Here is a 26,271-nt window from a genome sequence, read left to right on the forward strand (position 1 = left end):
TCCATCTCCTCTATAAAATACCTTTTCAGAACTCTGTAGTTGAAAAAGTACCAAGTAGGCGAAAAAGTTCCATCAAAATAATTCTGAGGATTTTCTTGCTTGCTGGTGGCTTAAAAGGCATTTTATTCATAAGGGGGTTGATTTACTACACCGTGCTAACACATAGCACAGCCGTTAACACGCCTTATCAGAGATAACACGCCTTACCAAAGTTTACACGCCTTATCAGAATAGCATAGTGAGCGCTACAAACTTATGCCTGCTAATTGGCAATGACGAGAGCTCCACCCGTCCTGCCCTGAGCCTGTAGCGCTCACTATGCTACTCTGATAAGGCGTGTTAACTTTAGTAAGGTGTGTTATCTCTCATAAGGCGTGTTACCGGCTGTGCTACGCATTAGCACGATTTAGTGAATCAACCCCCAATGTGTGAGACTATCACCCAAGAGAAAACTCAGGAGAAAAGTGAATTGAATGGGGCCCTTGTGTTTCTCTTCAGCTGAGGTACAAGAAGGCGGAGGTGGTGCCTTGTATCTGGGCAGATTGTCTCGTCTCTCGTGGAGGGCGCTGGCGTTTCTCTCATCCACAGCTTAACTTTCATGATCTGTAAGAAACAACGATTGTTAGTAATTGCATCCAGAAACTTGTGCAGCTGATCACCAACTACAGAATGGCCAACAGTACGTCCATCGTGACAATGGATTGGATGGAGAGCCATACATCAGGCAACTTGGCAGCCAATTGACCATCCAATTCGAGAATTATTATTATCGAAGGCATTGCCCAAGTAGCACCACTCAAGTTGCCTGTGCTATTGGTACACTACTTGCTTAGCGCGCATTACCATGGCAATTCTCGCGTTACCCAGGGATGAGGCACTGCACTACGCAGCACTAGTTGTGTGATGTGCCAACTGAAGGTACTGGTAAAATTTGCACGTGCAGCTTGCGCATGGCATTATCAGCGACCTTGGCTGAATCATCAGTTTAGATATGCTTTCATGTGCATGTTAGGAGAACCTCTAGCTCATCAGTGATCATGGGCGGAGCAGAGATTTGGGTCACGGGTGATTACAGAACATAAGAGAAGTGCAGAGGAAAAAGTGATGGAGGAGAAGGAAAGTTCTCTGGTCAGAGGTTACACCCGCCAGCCTCCTCACCCTCCTCCGGCTCTTTGCTCTCGACTTCTTGGCTCTCTGGTAAATCAGACGTCGGCTCTGACGCAGTTGTCAGGTGATCAGACGTCTCTTCAGGAAGTGCCGCCTCTCCTGGTTCCTGTGCAGGTTCTGCTGGTACGGCGCTGGTCTCGTCACCTGCAGCCTCCGGACTGGCCACTTCATCCTCCCCGCCGACCACTGCAATGTGAGGAGAAGACACATACAGCTAGATGGTCATAGTTCAGATATATTTATTTACATGGCTGCCTAATATGTTGCTTTTTTAATAGAAACAAGTTCAATGTAAATTGATTTAAAGGGGTTTTGTGGGGTGTAAAAATAAACAAAAAGAGTCACTTACCTGGGGCTTCTATGCAGCTATTAAGTCCCACGCCATCACTGAAGTCTCTGCCGTTCGCTGCCGCCGGTTACCTGCTAATTATTCGTCTAAGTAGACCAATAGTACTGCGGCTGCGCGGCTGTGGCCCCGCGTGTACTCGCTCCCGCGCGCATTATCGGGAGCTTACTGCGCAGGTGCAGTACAAGAAAACTTCATACTGCGCCTGCGCAGTAAGCTCCCGATGACAATTACAAGAGCGAGGACACGCAGGGCCAATGCCGCACAGCCGCAGTACTATTTGTCTAGTTAGACGAATAATTAGCAGGTCACTGGCAGCGGTGAACGGTGGAGGCTTCAGTGATGGCGTGGGACTTAAAATGCTTGACATAGCAGGGAACACACTTGACAGTGCGTGTTTACACCCAGGTTTCTGTCGTTCTACATTCACAATTTTGAACAATGTATCTTGCCTACAGTGAAGCATGGCGGTGGGAGTGTCATGGTTTGGGGCTTAACAAGGCTGCCGGCACATGTACTGTGACATACTGAGCAGAGCATGATCCCCTCCCTTCAGGCACTGGGCCGCAGGGCAGTATTCCAACATGATCATGACCCCAAACAGACCTCCAAAACAACCACTGGCTTGCTAAAGAAACCGAGGGTAAAGGTTCTGGACTTGCCTAGCGTGTCTCCCGACCTAAACCCTATTGAGCATCTGTGGGGCCTCCTCATATGGAAGGTGGAGGAGAGCAAGGTCTCTAGCATCCACCAGCTTCATCTTAGAGGAGGGGAAGAGGATTCCAGTGCCGACCTGTGACGCTCTAGTGACCTCCATGCCCAAGAAAGAGACAGCAGTGCTGGAGTATACTGGTGGCCACACAATATATTCACATTCTAGGCAGTTTTGACATGCTTCACTTAGGAGTGCACTCACTTTTATTGTCAGAAGTTTTGACATTAATGGCTGTTTGTTGAATTATTTTGATGGGGCAGCAAATGTACACCGTTATACAAGCTGTACACTGACTGCTACAATTGAATCACACTGTCATATCTGCAGTGATGTCCCATGAGAAGATATTATACAATATCCTCTATAATAAAACCCGTGTCTCTGCGTCCCAGGGGTTGTGTGTGTGTGTGTGTGTGTGTGTGTGGGGGGGGGTGGGGTCAGTGCTCTGTGCAACTGCGCATGTGCAGAGACACAGAGAGAAGGACGGGCCAAGGGGCGGGCACCTGAGCGGCTGACGTGTGCGCGCAGACAGACCTACAGCCCGTTTTGAAATGGGCTTAGGTCAGCTAGTTTACAATAATGTGAGAGGTGTATTCACTTTTGTGAGATACTGATATAAATGTAAGTGCTATTTTTTTTAACTCTGTAAAGAGAATTGCAAATGTTCTTGGACACCAAACTAAAAAATAAAAGTCTCTGAAATGTTTACTTATCCTATAAACGTTGAAAGTATCAACAGGATTATTACCTAAACTGCAATATAGTAAAGCAACCACAAGATGTCACTGTCTGTAGAATGATGTGAAGATCTCTATGGTATTGTGATTTCCTGTATTCTCTGTGTGTTCCTCTCTGCTCTAAGTATACTGCATTTCCTGGTGGTGGTGTATGGAGTATCTCTGCATTTTTTTTTTCAGTAAAGAGTTGTAACTTGTTATACTGGGTGCCGATATACACTCTGTTCCATCAATAACACTGCAGTGGAGAGTTTGACTCATTATAAGAGCACTGAGTGGAGCACGGCCGGCTGCTGCTCTGTGCAGTGATGTGTAACGAGGCTTCTATATCATAACTTTAGTGGTTTTATCACCTCGGCATCCCCAGAGATGTAAGCAGAATACAGCGTACCGTATAGCGCAGCCCCTTCCTCGGAGGAGCAGGTGTACACACACAGATTTAGCTGAGTTTAGCATGGCCGGCTGCTGCTCTGTGCACTGAGGTGTGGCGAGGCTTCTGTATCATCACTTTAGTGGTTTTATCACCTCGGCATCCCCAGAGATGTAAGCAGAATACAGCGTACCGTATAGCGCAGCCCCTTCCTCGGAGGAGCAGGTGTACACACACAGATTTAGCTGAGTTTAGCATGGCCGGCTGCTGCTCTGTGCACTGAGGTGTGGCGAGGCTTCTGTATCATCACTTTAGTGGTTTTATCACCTCGGCATCGCCAGAGATGTCAGCAGAATACAGCATACCGTATAGTACAGCCCCTTCCTCGGAGGAGCAGGTGTATACACACTGATTTGCATGTTTATTGAGCACTACAGGGAGTCTGACAAGACTTCTGCACAAGCTGTGACCGCTCAGGAAAACCTCAGCCACCTCCAGGCATGTGCTGACACCACACTGAACCTGACATCTGTCAGTACCATCCCTGACAGACACTGCACAGCCAGCTGCTGCAAGGCTTCCTACCTCTCCACAACATCCACAGGGGGAGATTTATCAACGCATTACTGACATTTTTTTCTTCTTAAACTGCTCTAATTGCTGTTATTACCTACATACATAATAATGGCAGTTTAGCGCACACTTCTAGAGCTGCACTATAGTTAAGAAAAGTGCAAATCCGTCCCTAAACTGCCACAGATTAAGAAGTGCTAAATAGCAGTTCTACAGATAGTGCAGCAGTGCAGACTAGGCATGACTTGTAAAGTGCTCCTCCCCTCTGCTGCCAGGTGTCCTGTGAAGCTGTTCTGTGCTTAACCCTTTCAGTATAGGGCATTGAGGCAATACAGCAGATGTATTGGTTACCTCAGCAACAGCAATTTCCCTCACTTTCCCACACTGCACTGCCTGATAAACCTTCCTAACTCCTCCTATTCTTAGCAGTTTAAGAAGGAATCTGCACTATTTAGTGATGTCTTAAAGTGGCCACTAACGGTTTAATTTCAAGCAAAACATCGTTAGAGCGATCACAAATTCTGATCGGATTAGTTGAAAAAAATCTCAGTTGATGGGCACAATCGATTATGAACGATTATAAATATAGTCGCCCGATTGGATTTTTGTCAAACCAAAATTTGAATTTTCTTGATTGGTTGTGATACATAGGAAGCCCTGATTGGTTCATTGATGGTGTAGTGAATGATTTTTCTTCTGATCAGAATTTCTCAAACGATTTTTCGCTAGAAATTAGAAAAACGACTGTGTTTTCGAGTGAAAATTCGCAATTGCGCACAAAAACCGTTACGTGCGTTTTAATGCGTGCAAATCGCTAGCGCGACCATGATATCAGTTATCACGGTTTAGTGAATCAAGCCCTACTTGTGATTCTGATTTTTTTTATACAATCGGATTTTTGATTCTGCTAAAAAAAAAAAGTACAGCTATGTTTTTAATCGGAATCAAAAATTGGATTGTATAAAAAAATCAGAATCGCATGTAGTGTGCAAGAGGCCTGACACTGTACTGGAGTTTCCTTGGCAACATCGCCACCTACAGTATGTCAAACTATGTCCAATATTGGACCTATTCTGGAAAAAGCCAATGTCAGCCACAGTCCAACCAAAGGATAGAAAACGGTTAAAGCTCAAATCCAGAACTTGCATTAAAGAGGAACTCCAGTGAACATTTTACTGCTGGCAGGTTATGTAGCTGCTGCATGGTTTTTTTTGGCAGTTGGAAACAGCTGTAAACAGCTACTTCCCACAATGCAACAAGGTTCACAGAAAGGAAACTGCCAAAAGTTCGAACTTTTCTTGTGGGAGGGGTTTCACCACAATATCAGCCATTCAGCGCCCCCTGATGGTCTGTTTGTGAAAAGGAATAGATTTCTCATGTAAAAGGGGGTATCAGCTACTGATTGGGATAAAGTTCAATTTTTGGTCCGAGTTTCTCTTTAAAATTGTCCTATCCAAAGTTGTAACGCCTCCCCTGACTCCTCTTATTATTAACTCCTCCTCCTATTCTGGATGGCAACATTGTTTCTGGGCCACGCCTCCCTCTAATGAACTTGAAGGGAGGATAATAATAATATTTTTTATATTTGTATGGCGCTTTTCTCCTTGCAGACTTAAAGCATTTGCAAGGCAGCCACTGGAGCACACTCAGCGGGCAGTAGCAGTGTTAGGGAGTCTTGCCCAAGAACTCCTTACTGAACAGGAAAAGCCAAGATGGTCGGTCTCCTATGCCAGAGGCAGAGCCTTTACATTTTCAGGGGCATGTATATCCTATACAAGCATCCACAAGTGGTTAAAATTCCAATGGGTTTCTTCTGGCCATGAGCACAGCCCCGACCGGGCTCATCCACACTGGGCATGCTCTGCAGAGAGAAGGGCTTGTGCGTGTTGGAAAACACTACTTGGCATGCCCAGACTGTACTCACGCATTGCCCATTGTGGATGCGCTGGCTCACGGCTGTGCTCACAGACAAAAGATAAAGAGACACCCAACGCTGGAACTGTGGCCTGGAGAACGGTCCAGGAGGCTTCTGGCTTCCCAATATCTACCTAACTTTTTATGCTTTAAGATTGTTTTAAGTATAAGTACTCTAAAATTTTAAGAATTATAATAGGCACTATGAGATGCTGCAGTTTAGCAGCTGTTACTTTGTATATGAAACAGGTTCACTTGAAAAAGACCACAGAATCTCTCTAACAATCTGTCTAGTTTCTTCCCTCGGAGCAGCAGATTCTTGGCTCAGAGGCCACTGATTGCCCACCAATGCCCTGAGCTGAAAGGTGTCATTGACTGAAATCGCCTGGAACAGAGAATGCCTGCTTTGCTCCCCTCTGTGCTAAAAGAGCTGAAGGCTGCAGTCTCTGTTAGTCCCGGCCATGCCCGGGTACGGATGGTCAGTAGATTGCTTATAATTTGGGCTTGTATGCAGATTTAATGCAGGGATCTGCCGGATTCCACAGACACTGCAATCATTCCACAATCACACTGAGCTTGTCATTTCTCCTCTGTGTACTGTACCTGGGGCCGGAGGCTGAACCACTTGTGTGGGCGACCATAGGGTGAGATTGGTGATCTTCTCTGGGTTCCATCTTGTGGCGGGTACTGCCAGTGGCTCCTCCTCTTCCTCTTCCTCCTTATCCTGCCGTAGAGGATCATGTTAACTCACATTACCCATCATACAGCCGTCATATGATCTAATGTTAGTGTGGGTGTAAATATAGGAAGGAGAATTGTTGGACAGCAGAGTGGTTGTGTGGCCAACACTCTGTCCTGGCTATGACATATTCTGCACTGCAGCCATCTGTATGTAGGGCCGGTGTTCCCGTGGACTTCCTCCAGGGGTTATAGTTTCACACCCAAAAACATACTGGCAGGAGGAGATGGTCAATGAAATGGCAGTCGTTTTCACCTGCCTGCACCTTTAATGCAATCCAAAATCCTGAGCAGCACCCGCTATACAAGCGTGCACCACATAGTACTACCTATAATACATGCTGAGCATGCGCACACCACTAACTATAAGATATGCAGAGCATGCGCACACTGCACACTACTACCTATAATACATGCTGAGCTTGCACACACTACATTCTACTACACACTACTGTGCACAGTAATATCCATGACAGTAAGCATGCACAATCACAGAGGAAAGCTTATACATGCTGCGGATGTAGAGTTAAAACAGTAATAGTAATATTTATAATCTCTAGTATAAAAGCACAACACCTTAAAAAACGCATGCACACCCTGTACACTGTCCACTATCACAACCTGCATGCTCCACCACAGCACACTGCTCACTATCCTATCCTGCATGCTCCACCACAGCACACTGTCCACTATCACAACCTGCATGCTCCACCACAGCACACTGTCCACTATCACAACCTGCATGCTCCACCACAGCACACTGTCCACTATCACAACCTGCATGCTCCACCACGGCACACTGTCCACTATCACAACCTGCATGTCACTCAGCACACTGTCCACTATCACAACCTGCATGCTCCACTACAGCACACTGTCCACTATCACAACCTGCATGCTCCACCACGGCACACTGTCCACTATCACAACCTGCATGTCACTCAGCACACTGTCCACTATCACAGCCTGCATGCTCCACCACAGCACACTGTCCACTATCACAACCTGCATGCTCCACCACGGCACACTGTCCACTATCACAACCTGCATGTCACTCAGCACACTGTCCACTATCACAACCTGCATGCTCCACCACAGCACACTGTCCACTGTCACAACCTGCATGCTCCACCACAGCACACTGTCCACTATCACAACCTGCATGCTCCACCACAGCACACTGTCCACTATCACAACCTGTATGCTCCACCACAGCACACTGTCCACTATCACAACCTGCATGTCACTCAGCACACTGTCCACTATCACAACCTGCATGCTCCACCACAGGACAATGTCCACTATCACAACCTGCATGCTCCACCACAGCATACTGTCCACTGTCACAACCTGCATGCTCCACCACAGCACACTGTCCACTATCACAACCTGCATGTCACTCAGCACACTGTCCACTATCACAGCCTGCATGCTCCACCACAGCACACTGTCCACTATCACAACCTGCATGCTCCACCACGGCACACTGTCCACTATCACAACCTGCATGTCACTCAGCACACTGTCCACTATCACAACCTGCATGCTCCACCACAGCACACTGTCCACTGTCACAACCTGCATGCTCCACCACAGCACACTGTCCACTATCACAACCTGCATGCTCCACCACAGCACACTGTCCACTATCACAACCTGCATACTCCACCACAGCACACTGTCCACTATCACAACCTGCATGCTCCACCGTAGCACACTGTCCACTATCACAACCTGCATGCTCCACCACAGCACACTGTCCACTATCACAACCTGCATGCTCCACCACAGCACACTGTCCACTATCACAACCTGCATGCTCCACCACAGCACACTGTCCATTATCACAGCCTGCATGCTCCACCACAGCACACTGCCCACTATCACAGCCTGCATGCTCCACCACAGCACACTGTCCCCTAACACAACCTGCATGCTCCACCACAGCACACTGTCCACTATCACAACCTGCATGCCCCACCACAGCACACTGTCCACTATCACAACCTGCATGCTCCACCACAGCACACTGTCCACTATCACAACCTGCATGCTCCACCACAGCACACTGCCCACTATCACAACCTGCATGCTCCACCACAGGACAATGTCCACTATCACAACCTGCATGCTCCACCACAGCATACTGTCCACTGTCACAACCTGCATGCTCCACCACAGCACACTGTCCACTATCACAACCTGCATGCTCCACCACAGCACTCTGTACACTATAATATCCTGCATGCTTCACCACAGCACACTGTCCACTATCACAACTTGCATGCTCCACCACAGCACACTGCTCACTATCATATCCTGCATGCTCCACCACAGCACACTGCCCATTATCACAACCTGCATGCTCCACCACAGCACACTGCTCACTATCATATCCTGCATGCTCCACCACAGCACACTGTCCAATATCACAACCTGCATGCTCCACCACAGCACACTGTCCACTATCACAACCTGCATGCTCCACCACAGTACACTGTCCACTATCACAACCTGCATGCTCCACCACAGCACACTGTCCACTATCACAACCTGCATGCTCCACCACAGCACACTATCCACTATCACAACCTGCATGCTCCACCAGAGCACACTGTCCACTATCACAACCTGCATGTCACTCAGCACACTGTCCACTATCACAACCCGCATGCTCCACCACAGCACACTGCTCACTATCATATCCTGCATGCTCCACCACAGCACACTGTCCACTATCACAATTCACAACCTGCATGTTCCACCGTAGCACATTGTCCACTATCACAACCTGCATGCTCCACCACAGCACACTGTCCACTATCACAACCTGCATGCTCCACCGTAGCACACTGGCCACTATCACAACCTGCATGCTCCACCACAGCACACTGTCCACTATCACAACCTGCATGCTCCACCACAGCACACTGTCCACTATCACAACCTGCATGCTCCACCACAGCACACTGTCCACTATCACAGCCTGCATGCTCCACCACAGCACACTGCCCACTATCACAACCTGCATGCTCCACCACAGCACACTGTCCCCTAACACAACCTGCATGCTCCACCACAGCACACTGTCCACTATCACAACCTGCATGCCCCACCACAGCACACTGTCCATTATCACAACCTGCATGCTCCACCACAGCACACTGTCCACTATCACAAACTGCATGCTCCACCACAGCACACTGCCCACTATCACAACCTGCATGCTCCACCACAGCACACTGTCCACTATCACAACCTGCATACTCCACCACAGCACACTGCTCACTATCATATCCTGCATGCTCCACCACAGCACACTGTCCACTATCACAACCTGCATACTCCACCACAGCACACTGTCCACTATCACAACCTGCATGCTCCACCACAGCACACTGTCCACTATCACAACCTGCATGCTCCACCACAGCACACTCACACTGTCCACTATCACAACCTGCATGCTCCACCACAGCACACTGCCCACTATCACAACCTGCATGCTCCACCACAGCACACTGTCCATTATCACAACCCGCATGCTCCACCACAGCACACTGTCCGCTATCACAAACTGCATGCTCCACCACAGCACACTGTCCACTATCACAACCTGCATGCTCCACCACAGCACACTGTCCACTATCACAACCTTCATGCTCCACCACAGCACACTGTCCACTATCACAACCTGCGTGCTCCACCACAGCACACTGTCCGCTATCACAACCTGCATGTTCCACCACAGCACACTGTCCGCTATCACAACCTGCATGCTCCACCACAGCACACTGCTCACTATCATATCCTGCATGCTCCACCACAGCACACTGTCCACTATCACAACCTGCATGCTCCACTACAGCACACTGTCCACTATCATATCCTGCATGCCCCACCACAGCACTCTGTCCACTATCACAACCTGCATGCTCCACCACAGCACACTGCTCACTATCATATCCTGCATGCTCCACCACAGCACACTGCCCACTATCACAACCTGCATGCTCCACCACAGCACACTGCTCACTATCATATCCTGCATGCTCCACCACAGCACACTGTCCACTATCACAACCTGCATGCTCCACCACAGCACACTGTCCACTATCACAACCTGCATGCTCCACCACAGCACACTGTCCACTATCACAACCTGCATGCTCCACCACAGCACACCATCCACTATCACAACCTGCATGCTCCACCAGAGCACACTGTCCACTATCACAACCTGCATGTCACTCAGCACACTGTCCACTATCACAACCCGCATGCTCCACCACAGCACACTTCTCACTATCATATCCTGCATGCTCCACCACAGCACACTGTCCACTATCACAATTCACAACCTGCATGTTCCACCGTAGCACACTGTCCACTATCACAACCTGCATGCTCCACCACAGCACACTGTCCACTATCACAACCTGCATGCTCCACCACAGCACACTGTCCACTATCACAACCTGCATGCTCCACCACAGCACACTGCCCACTATCACAACCTGCATGCTCCACCACAGCACACTGTCCACTATCACAACCTGCATGCTCCACCACAGCACACTGTCCACTATCACAACCTGCATGCTCCACCACAGCACACTGTCCACTATCACAACCTGCATGCTCCACCACAGCACACTGTCCACTATCACAACCTGCATGCTCCACCACAGCACACTGTCCACTATCACAACCTGCATGCTCCACCACAGCACACTGTCCACTATCACAACCTGCATGCTCCACCACAGCACACTGTCCACTATCACAACCTGCATCGATGCCTCTATCAGAGGAGGGTCCGTGTAGACGGGCACAGAGCGGGCACCTGCCCGACTTTGGCTCTCTGTCTTGGGAACCGGCAGCTGTATAAACCAATCACTTGTGTCTTACTTCTGCAGAATGTCTCTTTACATGGAGTCTGTCACATTGCACAGTGTGGCGTCTGCACTAAGCTGCAGTAAGCAGAATTATGTGCGCAAAGTCTTACACAGGCTGAGTAGAGCGCAATGCATTGCAAGTCATGTATTGCATTCTGCTCTACTCAGAGTGGGGTAAAACTTATACACATTATTCTGCTTAGTACAGTTCAGTGCATACACCTCAATATTACCAAAGCTTACATACAAAGGCAGATCACAGAAAACACTCAAACGTTCTCTTATTTTATATAAAATATATACTTGTGTAAATATATTTTAATTTAGAACCTAAATTTAGAACCTAAATGAGTAAATAAAAGTTTAAAAAGTGATCCTGAGCCGAAGCTCGGCTTCAAAATAAGATATTAATCTGAAGAGAGGGAAGCCTCAGGATCCTGTTCAGGATTGCCTCTGTGGTCTGATGTTCCCCGTCGCTGAGGGCGGCCCCTCCCCCTCCATATCGGAGCCGCGCTCCTGTTCTGTTACAAGCGCAGCAATGCAGCAGCCACATGAGCACGGCCTATGACTCCGGCTTACAGCGGCTACTGCGCGTCCACGCTGCAGGAAAAGAAGGAGTGCGGCCCGATATGATTAGCGACTGCCTTATGACAATGACTGACAGGAGATCTGGTCAGTGGAATGCCGAGAGCTGAGTGAGCGTTGCTACGTCGGCCCGTAAGCAACGCCGCTCACCTGTCTTGCCGCCACCATTTGTCTTGCTGCTCGTCCTGCACTCGGTCTCTTCAGCACCCCAGGGGCCAGCAGAAACATGGCTCTCCATAGGCTGCAACAGGGCAATTCTGCCTAGCAACAGGGAGAGTTTTAATTGGTTCCACATGAACCAATGAGAATTCTCCCTGTTGCTGAGGATCCCTATTGGTCTGCTGTAGCTCAATGGAGAATCCCCGATCCCCAGGCCGTTAAGAAGGGATCGATCGGAGGCAATGGGCGGGGGGACACATGAGTATTACCTCACGGCGGCGTTGTGGATGCAAAGACAACGGATGACGCGGATGCGGTGACTGGCCTAGTGAGAACAGAGTCCCTTCTCATAGGCTTTCATTGGGCACTTTTACCCATCCAGTCCGGGAAAAAAGTGCAAAGTCCGGACTCTAGTTTCCGTCTTGCATTCCACGGCACACAGATCATACTCGGATCCATGTTTTTAACAAGTGTAAGTGGGTCCTATTTTATCCACTTCCTGCGTTTTCGAGGAGCTTAAAAACGTACCTCACGGATACGCTTCAGGCAAGTGTGTGAGCGGTGTGAACCGTGCCTGTTGGAAGAAAGTTTCACAGATGAATGTACATTACCTGCTCCACCTGTATGTAGGCGCCGTGCTGCTCGCAGCCGATGTCAAACACGTATTTCCCGGGGCCCAGCATCTACAGAGAGATACAAGACAGCTGATAGGCTGAGAGCCGAATACATCGCAGCTCCTACATCAATGTATAATAACGATAATATACCCGACTGGGAGATGGGGTGGGGGGGGGGTGGTATGTTACGGCTCCTACGCCAAAGTATACTATAATAATAACCCGGCTGTGGTGACAGTAGAATAAAGACTTCCGCGGCACTTTCACGGCAGAATGCAATTCAATGGGTGATGCCAGAAAATGTAAATACGTTGGTGGCGGCAGTATGGCGTGCATGCGCTCCTCCAATGACCTTTGCCTGACTGCCCCCCCATCACCCAATCCCAAGCATGCCTCCAGGACCTCTCAAGAGCTGCTCCAACACATTGGAACTCCTTACCTTCTCCCATTAGGGTTTTGCCCCCCTTCAACATCTTCACGAAGGCCCTGTAGATTGTAAGCCTTTGAGCAGGGCGCTCCTCCTTATGTCTCCTACTTAATCACGCACCTCTATTACCGTACACCCATCCTACGGATCTGAGTGAACTCGACTTGCCTAATCTCCATGCTCCCATCCAGTGACTAAGCATTATCTTGTACTCATAGGGCTTGATTCACTAACCGGCAATAAGCCGGTTAGTGTGCCCAAACCACGGCGTTAGGTGGTTTGCGCCCACACAGTTGAAACAACCCCGCTCACTGCGCGCACAGCGCGGATAATAGTGCGCATTGCTGGCCCTTAAAAGTCACACCGATGCAACGAAAATTACGCATCGGGTACCCGTTAAGCAGCACTATGATGTGCCACTTCGGGGGTACCCGATTCGTCATTTTGATCGTGCATGATGGTGCAACGTTATTATCGCACCGCGCACTAATATCGGCGCACCCACGCAGTGCACGGGGCCGCGCGCAAAGTAGCTTTGCGCACACTAGCGGCCAAAAAGGGCTTCTCACACCGGCGCTAACACCTAGCGCCAGTTAGTGAATCAAGCCCCAACTGTGCTGCGTGATCTGGTTTGCATGTATTCCTGTATTGTCATATTGCTGTATGTCACCCCTAAACCTAAACTAATGTCCAGTGCTGCAACAAATAAATAAATAATAATAATAATAAATAAAATAAAAAAAGAAATGACATGACAGGAAACCCCGAGAATCCCAGTGATGTACTCCTTGTCCAGCAGGGTCTAGGGAGTACGTCACTGAGTGGGGGGCGGTGAAGGGAGTATGGGGTCCTTGCAGGAGGCGGCACTATGCACATGACCCTGTTGGCACACTCTGTCGCAGGATCATATGAATGTGGGTTTTAGCAGTGTGATGCGATGGGGGTGGAGCATCGCTGTGGCCAGGTGTAGAAGCGGCCTCAAGTCTCGCTACTGGCACACAAGTGGCACACCAGTGGCGGAGCTTATTTTTTCTGTTCAGATGTTTCTTCATTAGTTGATGTTCGCTAAATCACATGTAAAATACCTGGGCCTTGATTCACTAACCGGCACTAAGCCGGTTAGTGTGCCTTATCACTTAGTGAGCAGAAACTACAGCGCTAACCTTATCTGAGGTTAGTGTGCCTTATCTGAGGTTAGTGTGCCTTATCTGAGTTAGTGTGCCTTATCTGAGGTTAGTGTGCCTTATCTGAGGTTAGTGTGCCTTATCTGAGTTAGTGTGCCTTATCTGAGGTTAGTGTGCCTTATCTGAGGTTAGTGTGCCTTATCTGAACTTAGTGCCCCTTAAGTAGCTTTGTGCACACTAAAAGCTACATCGTGCACTGCACCGCGCACAGCATAATGTGTCAATCTTTGCGCGCGGTGCGACGATAACGTCGCACCCGCTATACTGTACATGATGCGATCATAAGGTCGCATAGGATGCGACAATAACGATGCACTGATGCGCCGTTTAGGTCGCATCCTATGCAACCTTAACGTCGCATCATGTACAGTATAGCGGGTGCGATGTTATCGTGCAGTGCGCGATGTAGCTTTGTGCATCTTTTAGTGTGCAGAAAGCTACTTAAGGGGCACTAAGTTCAGATAAGGCACACTAACCTCAGATAAGGCACACTAACCTCAGATAAGGCACACTAACCTCAGATAAGGCACACTAACCTCAGATAAGGCACACTAACTGGCTTAGCGCCGGTTAGTGAATCAAGCCCCTGGTCAGGAGACCAGACCCAGCTCACTTCCTGTCCCACAGACTGTCTGTGCTATAGGCTGCAATCTGCTCAGAGAGATTCTGTCTGTGCCTCCCTACATCCTAACAAGTGAAATTAATACAGCCACAACTAGAGAGCCTGAGAACGGAATCCTGTATTCCTCGGCTCTGTATCTATTCATAACGTTGTCAGTGCAGATGATGTATGACTGCAATGCCCCTCTGCCTGTTAAGTAGCCAGCAGCCTCACTATGGTCCAGTATGACCCAGGTGATTGTTGTAAACACTAACAGCAGATAATCTGTAGTGACTCCAGGTCAGATTTGCTGGATGGCTTATGTTTCCCCAGTGATGTCCAACCCAGGAGAACCTTAGTAGGTCTTAATGGACACCTGTAGTGAGAGAAATAAGGACGCTGCCATATTTATTGACTTTTAAACAACACACATTGCCTGGCAGGCCTGCCGAGCCTTATCCTCTGATCCTCTTAGCCATAGCCCTTGTACAAGCATGCGGATCAGATGTTTTACTGAAGTTTGAATATGCCGCATGCAGTGGCAATTCATGGGGGCTTCTCCCTCCCCCCCCCAAAAAAAAATCGACACCCCTTCCCTTGCCTCCCCTTTTTGCCCTTCACAGCCTGGGGGCCCATCTCACGAGGGTCATAAAACAAGTGAGCCATTATGATCGTCACAGCCATAACAAGCGTAGCCACACCCATAACAAGCGTAGCCACACCCATAACAAGCATAGCCACACCCATAACAAGCGTAGCCACAAAACACCTGATCTGAAGTAGTCCCCTGTATCGGGGTAAGGGAAGGTCAGTAGTTGGAGCCCCCCCAAAGCTCTGGGCCCTCAGCGATCGCAGGGACTGCGCCCCTCTAGTTATGCCCGTTTGCATTCTTGTTTCAGGGTGTAATTCAGACATTACTGATGCGTAAAAAATCAGCCGGACAGCCAGGCAACTGGTATTGTTTATAAGGAAATTACCATGGCAGTCACCATATCCCTCTCACTTCAGGTGTCTTTTAAGTCACAGCTGTGTAACGGGCCTGGTAGCAGAGTGTGGTGTCTGGTAGGCGATGACATGGCCACCCTCAGACTGGGCCATTGTCGGGGTACTCACCGTATTATTGGAGAATTTTCCCTGGTAGCGGTGATTTAGGTGGACGAGTTCTCCGGCTCCGTCTTGCTTCCCGTTCACCCACGTGCCCACGTACTTGGATCCGGTGTCGGCGTACGTGTACTCGCCTTGCCCGTGCCTGCGGGGTGGCAGAATCTGTGTCACCTTCATACACAATGGTCATATACAGGGCATTCCACATCCAGATCTATATTCAGTATTTAGTGGACAATGGAGAGTTGATGGACCCACCCAACCAGTCATGGTATTTTAGTGTCCCTCTTCTATATGTTCAGTGTTTGAAGCATGAGATCTCTGGCCCGGTGTCTGCACCCCATTGCAAGAATCTGGCCACACCTTCTCTGGCCCGGTATCTGCACCCCATTGCAAGAATCTGGCCTCACCTTGCTGGACTCAGCAGCCAATTTATATTATCGGGAATGGAACAAGAAAACTAGGGACACCTCAAGGTGGATGGACACGTGCAAAAGTACCAAAGTGGTCAAGCAGCCAGAGTCCAGTGTAAAGATGTCCTCCCCACAGTTCCCAGCTGTATTCCTCTCCATGCCAATGGTTGGCCATTCCACCCACGCTGGCAGTTATGATGGGCATAGGCTGAACAATGCTTTAAGCAGATTCCATGTTAGAGTTGATCTAAGCATCACATTTTACAGAAATATAATGAAAACCTCATCTGAGCTCTGATCTAATGTCCCCTGGTGCCCTGTAGCAAAGTGATGTGTAACTAGTGTGACCACAATGACTCCCTCTTCTGATAACAAAGGTGAATGTCATGAGCTTGCCTGGGGCATGTTCTGTTGGTTGCTGCTGAGCTGCAGCCAGGCAGTCCTGACCTCCCTGCACGTGTGCAGCTGCAGAATGTTGCATGCATTTGCAGTGAGTGTCACCTCCTATCAGTCTGCAGTTCTCAGTAGGAGTAGCACAGGACTGATTAATTACCACTTGTCAGCTGTGTTGCGATTTTCATGTCTGCTCTCATTGGTGGATGTCCACACACAAGCCTCTTCCTGTTTGACCACAGTGGCCGTGGCCCGTGATAGTGTGTAGCTGGAGCCATAGCTTCACTGCTGGGTCTCGTGTGATAACTGTTGGTTATCTTGCTGTGTACCTTTGTGAGCATGTGCTATTCAGGGCCGCCATCACAAATTTTTAGGCCTCATACTGGGCAAACCTACTGTACCCCCTCACTCCCCTCGGCCCCCACATGGCTAATCACAATCTTTGAAGGCCTGAGCACACTAATGTCCCTGTGTACGCCTTTCACATTCCCATGCCTTGGAGCGTTCTGCATGCTCTCAGTTTGTTCAGACTGTAACTGCGCTTGCACAGAACGCTCACAGCTATGGGACCACGATGGAGGGGGCACATGACCCAAAACAGTGCATGCGCAGTGCCCGCTACCCAGCTGGATTGTGCAGACTTCACAGGAGCTCAGCAGATTGGACCAGAAGGGTGTAGAGGGAGCTGACGGACTATAGGGGGCTGGAAGGAGCCCCAGGTAAGTGAAAAATCCTTTTCTCCCATTCGTCTCAGGTTTACTTTCATCACTGACTGACTAAGGGAACTCCTGGCTGAGCCTCCCAACACCTCTCATCAGAATAATGGACAGCCAGAAGGATAGACACAGACTGCAGCTGGGGCCCGTGTGTGGCACTGTTTGCCGGGCCCCAGATTTACTCGGGCCCCATACAGCAGTCCCCCCTGTGATGCCCTGGAGGCGGCCCTGGTGTTATTCATGTGTTGGTGGATATTAGCGTTCCTTCCAGCCTTGTCCTGCGGACATTACCATCACTATGGTCAAGATTGGCAGACACTCGTCTAGTCGTGCTGTGTGGACTTGCCATAGCTGCCGCATGTCCTCCTAAACTAAGATGTGCTGCACTCGATACACTTCATACACAGGGGTGTACGTTGAGCTTTGCCTGTTCTACTTTCTCAGCATTTTTACAGAAAAACAAACAGAAGTACACAAACATGAGATTACCTTAGATGGGAGAACCAGTCTCCGCTGTACGAGTCCCCGTTGGCGTATGTATAGACTCCTTGTCCTTGTCTCTGGTCATCCACCCAGTCACCTGCAGAGACAGAGGGAGGGAACGCTGACGTCACCACATGGAGTATATAAGGGAGGGTGATGATTATTCTGCTGAACGCTGAGGTGTGGGAGACATCAGCACGTTTATTAGGGCAATATTTTATATAATAATCAGGTCCGGATTTACCATAAGACACTGTAGACATGTGCCTACAGGCGCCTGATAATGGAAAAGTGGCTCTCTCCCCTCCCGGAGTGCCTCTCTCCAGCTTTCCCTATGCAGAGACTGAAATCGAGTTTAAATGAGAGGTTATTCACTGAGCCTGAGCATTCCACTGAACAGATCTCCCTTCAGTCGAGAGCACTTCTAGCTAGCTAATACTTGGGGCATCTCTAGCTACTTAATACTGAGGGTACTTCTGGCTACCTAATACTAAGGGGCACCTCTAGCTACCTATAACAGGCAAGGGGAGTAAGGGAGAGGTGACAGCTGGGACAGCCAGCACAGTTGCGGTGGGGTTAGGCGGGTGTTTGTAGGTTCATGGAGGGCGGAGTCTAGGGTGCGAGGAATTCTGTGCCTATAGGCTCCTGTGATGTAAACCCGAGCCTGATAATAAACATTCATTTTAGCTACAATCTCCTCATTCACCCCTTGTCAGTCAGAGGACTAATAGGGGTTGTTCTACACTGAACTACTCTAATCTTATAGTATCTACAGAATTTTAACCCTTGTGTCTGTTACAGGGGCGTGTTTTGTTTTGTGATTTGTGCTGGTTGGTTGAGTTCTGGGTAACCAGGACTCTACAGTATACTAAGAATCCACCTCTGCTGGGGAAATCCAGGATGTGTATGATAATACCAGTAATACAATACAATGTACATCCAGTAAAATAGCAGAATTGTCAGCCCCTCTTATGACATCTCTATAGGCAGCACAAAAGCTGGTCTGTAATCCGGCTATTATAGTGGATATACATTGCATTGTGTTGTATTACTGCCATTATGATACACATCCTGGATTTCCCCAGCGTTGGGGATTTTGGTGTGATATAAATACATTGTAGCCAATTGTTACATAAATTCTTGTAAATTCTGCTGCTGCAGCATGAAGCTCTGCTGGTTCCTGGAGTTTGTATCGGGTGACTCTGCGATCAGGTGACAGTATTGGTATGAAGTTCGGCACACAATTCGTCACTCTTGCTGGATTTATTGCTTAAATTGCCAATCTTATATGAGATGGGCTGTAGTTCTTTGGAAACCCTTCAGAAGACCCCCAGACATGGGCAGTAGGTGGCATCCTGTGGTACCCGGCCCTCCTTCTGCCTGTATTGCAGGAAGTCAGTCTTGGGGATGAGGTTTCCTTGGGCCCCCGGCCATTAGAGGGCAGTATGCTTGTTTAATGAAGGTGCCCCGGGGGTTGTCTCTGTCTGTCATGTCAGAAGAGATAAAGCCACACCTTATAGCTTGGTTGTGGATAAACAATTCTTTATGTGTTTAGGTTAGAATCTGTCATTCCTGAAGTGTGGGGATCAGTCTGTTGATCTGTAGTCAACCTCCTTTGATGTATTTAGTGGTATCCAAAAGAATTAATCTCAGTGCAAGAGCTCATTTGCTTTGTGTTGTGGAATTACAAATTGGTTTCTATAAGATTGAAGAAGGGGACGAGTTCTCTAAAAGCTTTCACAATTTAACGGATAGCCGAGGGGATTAAATAAATCTATCTTTACTTACCTGAGGTATTTTCCAGCCCCTACAAATCACGGGTGTCCCTCGCCACAGCTCCGGTCTTCTCCTGGGTCCTGCTGGCAGCTTCTGAAGATCACTAACCTCAGACAGTTCAGTGTCTTCTACACATGTGGGGCGTGCGCCCACACCACCGGGAGCACATGCCCGGACATGTGCAGAAGACACCGGCCTATCAACCAACCAACCCTGGATAGGCCGGTGTCTTCTGCACATGTGGGGGTGTGCGCCCACACCACCGGGAGCACACGCCCGGACATGTACAGCAGACACCGACCAATCAACCAACCAACCCTGGATAGGCCGGTGTCTTCTGCACATGTGGGGCGTGCGCCCACACCACCGGGAGCACATGCCCGGACATGTACAGAAGACACTGACCAATCAACCAACCAACCCTGGATAGGCCGGTGTCTTCTGCACATGTGGGGGCGTGCGCCCACACCACCGGGAGCACATGCCCGGACATGTGCAGAAGACACCGACCAATCAGGGAATCACAGATACTGCAGAGGCTGCCAGCAGGACCCAGGAGAAGACCGGAGCTGCGGCGAGGGACACGCGTGATTTGTAGGGGCTGGAAGAAGCCTCGGATATCCTTTCACTATCAATTAGACACTAAAACATATTACTTTTACAAAACTTTGTTTTTCCTACCTACATAATTGTTTTATTGATTTTTGGGTCCATTCCCTCTTAGTGATTGGCTTTTTGTGCATGTCTATATGAAAAAAGGCGCCTGGAAAAAAGGGCGCAGGGGATTCCAGCTAGTAGACTATCACTGCAATATATAATTAATAACAATACAAAGCAATATTTTACTACTGCTGGATTACGATAGTAAAATATCAGTAATATCAACCAATATTTTACTATGGCTAAATCTAACCCTAAGACCCTCCCCCCCAGTGGTGCCAAACACTAAGACCCCCCCCCCCCGGTGGTGCCTAACCCTAAGACCCTCCCTCCTAGTGGTGCTTAACCCTAAGACCCTCCCCCAGTGGTGCCTAACACTAAGACCCTCCCCCAGTGGTGCCTTAAAACTAAGACCCCCCCCCCCTTGCAGGTGCCTAAATCTAACCCCCCTGTTGGCACCTCACATCAAAGCACATCCAAATGCAGGCGAAAACAGACTGAAGCAGGAAAAAAAGGCACCAAGCCCTTTTCAGGAATAAACGGCACTGCCATAGGCTCCTATAATAAAAGCCGCATTTTGCAGCTAAAAAGGGAAATTTGGGCGCATGGCAGAGACCGCTATCAGGTGCCTCTGGATGCTAAAATTTACCTTCTTCGCCAAAAATCACTTCTCTTATAACGGGCGCAATATGCGGCATAGCAGGTACATTCCAGCGCCCAGAGGTCTACGATTAGTGGCAATACAGTAAAATTGCAGAGCACAGAGGCACCTGATAGAATCACGGGCGCAGGGAGCTTGCGTAAAAGCAAATTGCGGCATTGCATAGCGGACGCAGAAATTCTCTTTTCCACAAGCCCTGTGCGCCCGCGATTCTATCGTGCACCTCTGTGCACCAATATTTTACTGTATTGCCACTAATCGGGCGCCTCTGGGAACCACAATGTATCTGCTATGCAGCCTATTGTGGCCATTAAAAAAAACTGAGATTTGTGGCAAAGAAGGTAAATTTCAGCATCCAGAGGTACCTGACAACGGCCTCTGCCATGCACCCAAATTTCCCTTACTAGCCGCAAAATGCGGCTTTTATTACAAGAGCCTATGGCAGCGCCGTTTTTTCAGAAAAGGGTCCGTGTGCCTTTTTTTCCTGCTTCGGGCTGTTTTCTCCTGCAGTTGGATTTGCTTTGATGTCTCAGCACTCTGGTTATAGAAGCTGTTATTCCTGGGGCCCACTAGCGACTAGAAAAGCACTGCAACAGTGGAACCCCGTGGGAGTGGTTCCACAGCAGTGCTGCAGTCGCAGAGCAATCGCAAAAGCACTGCCTGCAGCATTGTTGCCGTGATCCCATGGCAATCGCATTCAAGACAATTAAGGGAAGAATGTAATAGTAGTACAGAGGCGCCAACAGGGTAAAAACAATATTTCTTTAAAATGGATCAAATGAAGTAGGTAGCGGTGGACTTGCCCCTCCAAAACAGACACAAAAAAATTGCCGTTTTAAGCAAAAATCAGTTTATTTACATCAGGGTTCTCAAACTCGCGGCCCATTTGCGGCCCTCGATACAATATTTTGTGGCCCGCACCGGCAAAAGCTTCCTTATAGTTCGCTCCAGTGCTCCCAAGTAATCCGCCGCATCCACGCCGCTAAACGAGGGCTGCAGAGCCCCCAAATCGGCCCCTCTCACTCTTCCTTCACAGAGAGGGGCGGGGAGAGGCGGCGATGCGCTGCGATTGACGTCAGGAGGGGCAGAGCTGAAGCTGAAAGCTCTGCCCCTTCCAGGAAATGCCAGCGGATTGCCCCCTGGGCGATTTGGGTGCTCTGCAGCCCTCGTTTTGCGGCGGGGACACGGCGGATTACTTGTAATGGGAGCATTGAACCGAACTATAAGGTAAAATAGGGAAAATAGTTCGCTTCAGTGTGAATTTGATTGGGGGGGGGGGGGGGGTGCGATAGCTGCTGATTGACTTTTTTTGTGAAATCCCTTATGCTGCCCAGCCTCATCCTGACTTTGCCTCCTGCGGCCCCCAGGTAAATTGAGTTTGAGACCCCTGATTTACATACTCCGAACAAGGTACAACACGTTTCGTGGGTATATCCCACTTTCTCAGGCAATAAATAGGAGCATATCACCAATGTGGTCCGGTACGTAGGCTGGCGCCAATTATTGGTGCAAATGATTTCTGAATCGCAAACACAGCCACTAGTGGGTCTCAGCCCTAAAAGAGTATTTTACAGCTGTGTCTGGAGATGGTCTATAATTCTACACCCTTCGGGAAAAAGACCAATCAGTGCCCCCACCTGTGACAGAGACGATAAAGAAACATTTCCAGTCTATGGCCTCTAATCACTCTTCTCATTAGTTGTTTTCTCACAGGAAATGTTTTTTAGTCTTAAAAACCTACCTTTTAAGCCTTCAACGAGCTAGGAAAAGCTGAAATAACTTTGATTTTACTTTTCTACTCACTTTGTAGTACTTTTCCATTTTAAAGGGAACCTGAGGTGAGAGAGATATGGAGGCTGCCATATTTATTTCCTTTTAAACAATACCAGTTGCCTCCCATCCTGCTGATCTATTTGGCTTCAGCAGTGTCTGAATCACACCAGAAATAAGCATGCAGCTAATCTTGTCAGATCTGACTATAATGTCAGAAACACCTGATCTGCTGCATGCTTGTTCAGGGGCTATGGCTAAAAATATTAGAGGCAGAGGCTGCCAGGCAACTGGTATCACTTAACAGGAAATAAATATGGCAGCCTCCATATCCCTCTCGCCTCAGTTGTGCTTTAAGTGCTGAAAACTCATTTTGTAGTTTAGACAAAAGAAAAAAAGAAATTATCTCCTTCGAGAAAACTCAAGTGAGAATGTAAATGAACAGCAGCCCATATAACCAACCAGTTGTGTTTTTTTAGTGGACCTGATGGAACCCTAAAAGTCCCCAGCTACAAAGCTATGTAAAGTACACTAATGGAAAGAAGCAAGTATTGTCTGAGGGCTCTTTCCACCAGCAATCACAATCATAAACGCCAGCGATTGCGATTTTTCATTCATTTTGTTATGCGATTGTGACTTTTCATTTTCATTGCATTATCACTCTAAAAATCACTCCAGAAAGAGATTGCAATTTGCGAATCGAATCACTATAGTGGAAAATACTTCTCATGATTTCTATGATAAACCCGAGCGATTTAAAAATCACTAGCGATTTGCGATTCAGCTGTGCAGTGGAAAAAGGCCCTTACAGGGGCATGAAGCTGATTGTCCACACAAGGTGCATAATGGGTTAGGGCCTGTTTCCCACTACACACAGATCGGATGCAGAATGGATGCAGAAAAACTGACTCCAATGAATGCCTATGGGAAAATCGGCATCAGAAACATTGCGTTTAGTGGAAACAGGTCCAGAGGCATTCATTGGAGTCTGCATCCATTCTGCATCCAATCTGCGCATACTGGAAACAGTCAGGTCCTAAGGCTTCTGGCATGGAAATGACACTGGCAAATCCTTTCTGCTTCCAAAAGGCAATATTGTCCTAACCAACATGAGTCCAGTGTTGTTTTGGGATACCCCTCCCCCCTCATTTAAATACTGCAACCACTGCAGTTTTATTTGATTGTTATGTAACTGCTTATGTAAAGTGAAACCAGAATGACACATACACAATGCCACTGATGAAGAAGCGCTTCCTCTTATGGGAACTGGCTGAGTTTTAGCATCACAGAGCTGTTATCAGGTCAGATGGAGAGATGAGGCCGTTACCTTCATACTTAGAGCCGTCTGGATACATGAAGGTTCCCGCGCCGTGCTTCCGGTTCTGGTAATACTCCCCAATGTAGCGGGCGCCGTTCTTGAATCTGTACGTCCCCTGCCAAAGCAAGATCATGCTTATTAGTACAATCCGTGTACTCTATCTACACCTCAATGCCTGTGATGCCTTTCCAGCTACGCTAATAGTAAACCTATATGCCACTGCATTAAAGGATACCCGAAGTGACACATGACATAATGAGATAGACGGGTATGTACAGTGCCAGGCACACTAATAACTATGCCGTGTTCCTTTTTTTCTTTCTCTGCCTGAAAGAGTTAAAGCCAATGGGTACCGCTAATAAAAATAAAAAGTCAGATACTCAGCTAAGGAGAGGGAAGGCTCGGTCCTAATGAGCCTTCCCTCTCCTCTCCCGGTGCCCTCGGTGCTGCGCTGGTTCCCCCGTTCGCGTCCACCACCGCATGGACTTCGGAGGTCTTCGGGAGCACTCGGGCTTCCGAAGACGGGCCGCTCCATACTACGTACGCGCAAGTGCGTCATAGAGGGTGCTCGCCCATGAGTAGTATGGAGCGGCCGCGTCCTCGGGATCCCGAGTGCTCCCGAAGGCTTCCTAAAGCTCCCTTCGGCATGCGGAAGTGGCGGTATTTGACCGAACTGGTCGAATACTGCCACGGGGGATCCTGCGCGGGACCGGGCACCGGAAGAGGAGAGGGAAGGCTCATTAGGACGGAGCCTTCCCTCTCCTTAGGTGAGTATCTGACTTTTTCTTTTTTAAACCGGTAAACATTCACTTTAAATATCAGGTATGTAAGTGGCTGACTCAGTCCTGACTCAGACAGGAAGTGACTACAGTGTGACCCTCACTGATAAGAAATTCCAACTATAAAACATTTTCCTAGCAGAAAATGGCTTCTGAGAGCAGGAAAGAGATAAAAAGGGACAATAGTTCATAGATTTTAGCTCTGGCAAACTTCAATGAATGTGTTATTGACCAAAAACAATAAAACAGTTAACACTTAAAAAGTAGTTTTAAACATAAAATAAAACAGTGGAATATTTTAAAAAGTCATTTTTAGGAGAAGGAAGATAGATACAATTGTTCATTTCCTTTATTTACGCCTCGGGTGTCCTTTAGGCTAGTTACACACCAAGACGTTGCGTTAGGTGCTACGTTAAGGTCGCATAACCTGCCCCTAATGCAAGGCCTGGTGCTCTTCGATGTGGACGTCAGAGTGAGCCGCGTTGTGCAGCTCACTCTGGCGTCCGTGATGCCGTGATGCGTACTCTTGGACGCATGCAGCATCACGTGGTCCCGCCGGCCAATCGCCGCACAGAGCGGCCGCACCAGGAAGTAAACACTGCACGTCACAACGTGCAGTGAATATTAATTAGCCATGTGCCTGGCCGCTCTCCGCTCCTCCCCAACCTGACTGAGCATGTGCAAACAGTCTAACGCGGCTTAAGCCGCTGTAACGCCGTAGCATGCTGCACTTTTGGGAGAACGTGCAGCGTTACATGTAACGCAACGTGGGCTGTGTGAACAGCCCACTTGTGTTACATTGCTGTGCGTTGGGGGAGCGTTACAGGCAGCACTAACGTGCGCCTGTAACGTCTTAGTGTGTAAGCAGCCTTAAGGTCTGGTACACACATCCCAATTGATTGCTCAATTGCTGAGCAATTTTACCACCTCCATGTAGTATGCGGGCCAACAGATTTTGAATACTGTGAACAGTAGGTAAGCTCTCATGCTACATGGAGATGGTAAAACTGGCCCATCAAAATTAGATGTGTGTACCTGGTTGTAGCTGAATTTTTTCAAATGAATCATGCATACAAAGTTTCGTAAAAAGCAATGAAGAGTTTAGCCAAACCAATTTTCATTCCTGACATACTCTTATTGGCTCCTCCCTGGAAGTGGGTGTGTCTC

The 26,271-nt window shown here is 48.5% G+C and overlaps 1 protein-coding gene across 1 annotated transcript in view; it reads right to left on the reverse strand.

Annotated features, from left to right (window-relative positions):
• Window positions 1-367: 367 nt before the first annotated feature.
• LOC137545366 (radial spoke head 1 homolog) overlaps window positions 368-26,271 on the reverse strand; it is a 33,654-nt gene continuing 7,750 nt past the window's right edge. The window contains exons 3-9 of the mRNA XM_068266520.1: window positions 24,335-24,440; window positions 18,147-18,237; window positions 16,145-16,280; window positions 12,814-12,885; window positions 6,426-6,546; window positions 1,159-1,353; window positions 368-603 (exon numbers count right to left, since the gene is read on the reverse strand). Of these exons, the coding sequence (XP_068122621.1) occupies window positions 590-603; window positions 1,159-1,353; window positions 6,426-6,546; window positions 12,814-12,885; window positions 16,145-16,280; window positions 18,147-18,237; window positions 24,335-24,440 (735 nt within the window). The 3' untranslated portion in view covers window positions 368-589. The remainder of the gene's footprint in view (window positions 604-1,158; window positions 1,354-6,425; window positions 6,547-12,813; window positions 12,886-16,144; window positions 16,281-18,146; window positions 18,238-24,334; window positions 24,441-26,271) is intronic.

Source organism: Hyperolius riggenbachi, chromosome 2 (assembly GCF_040937935.1).
Source record: "Hyperolius riggenbachi isolate aHypRig1 chromosome 2, aHypRig1.pri, whole genome shotgun sequence".
Classification (NCBI taxonomy): Eukaryota; Metazoa; Chordata; class Amphibia; order Anura; family Hyperoliidae; genus Hyperolius; species Hyperolius riggenbachi.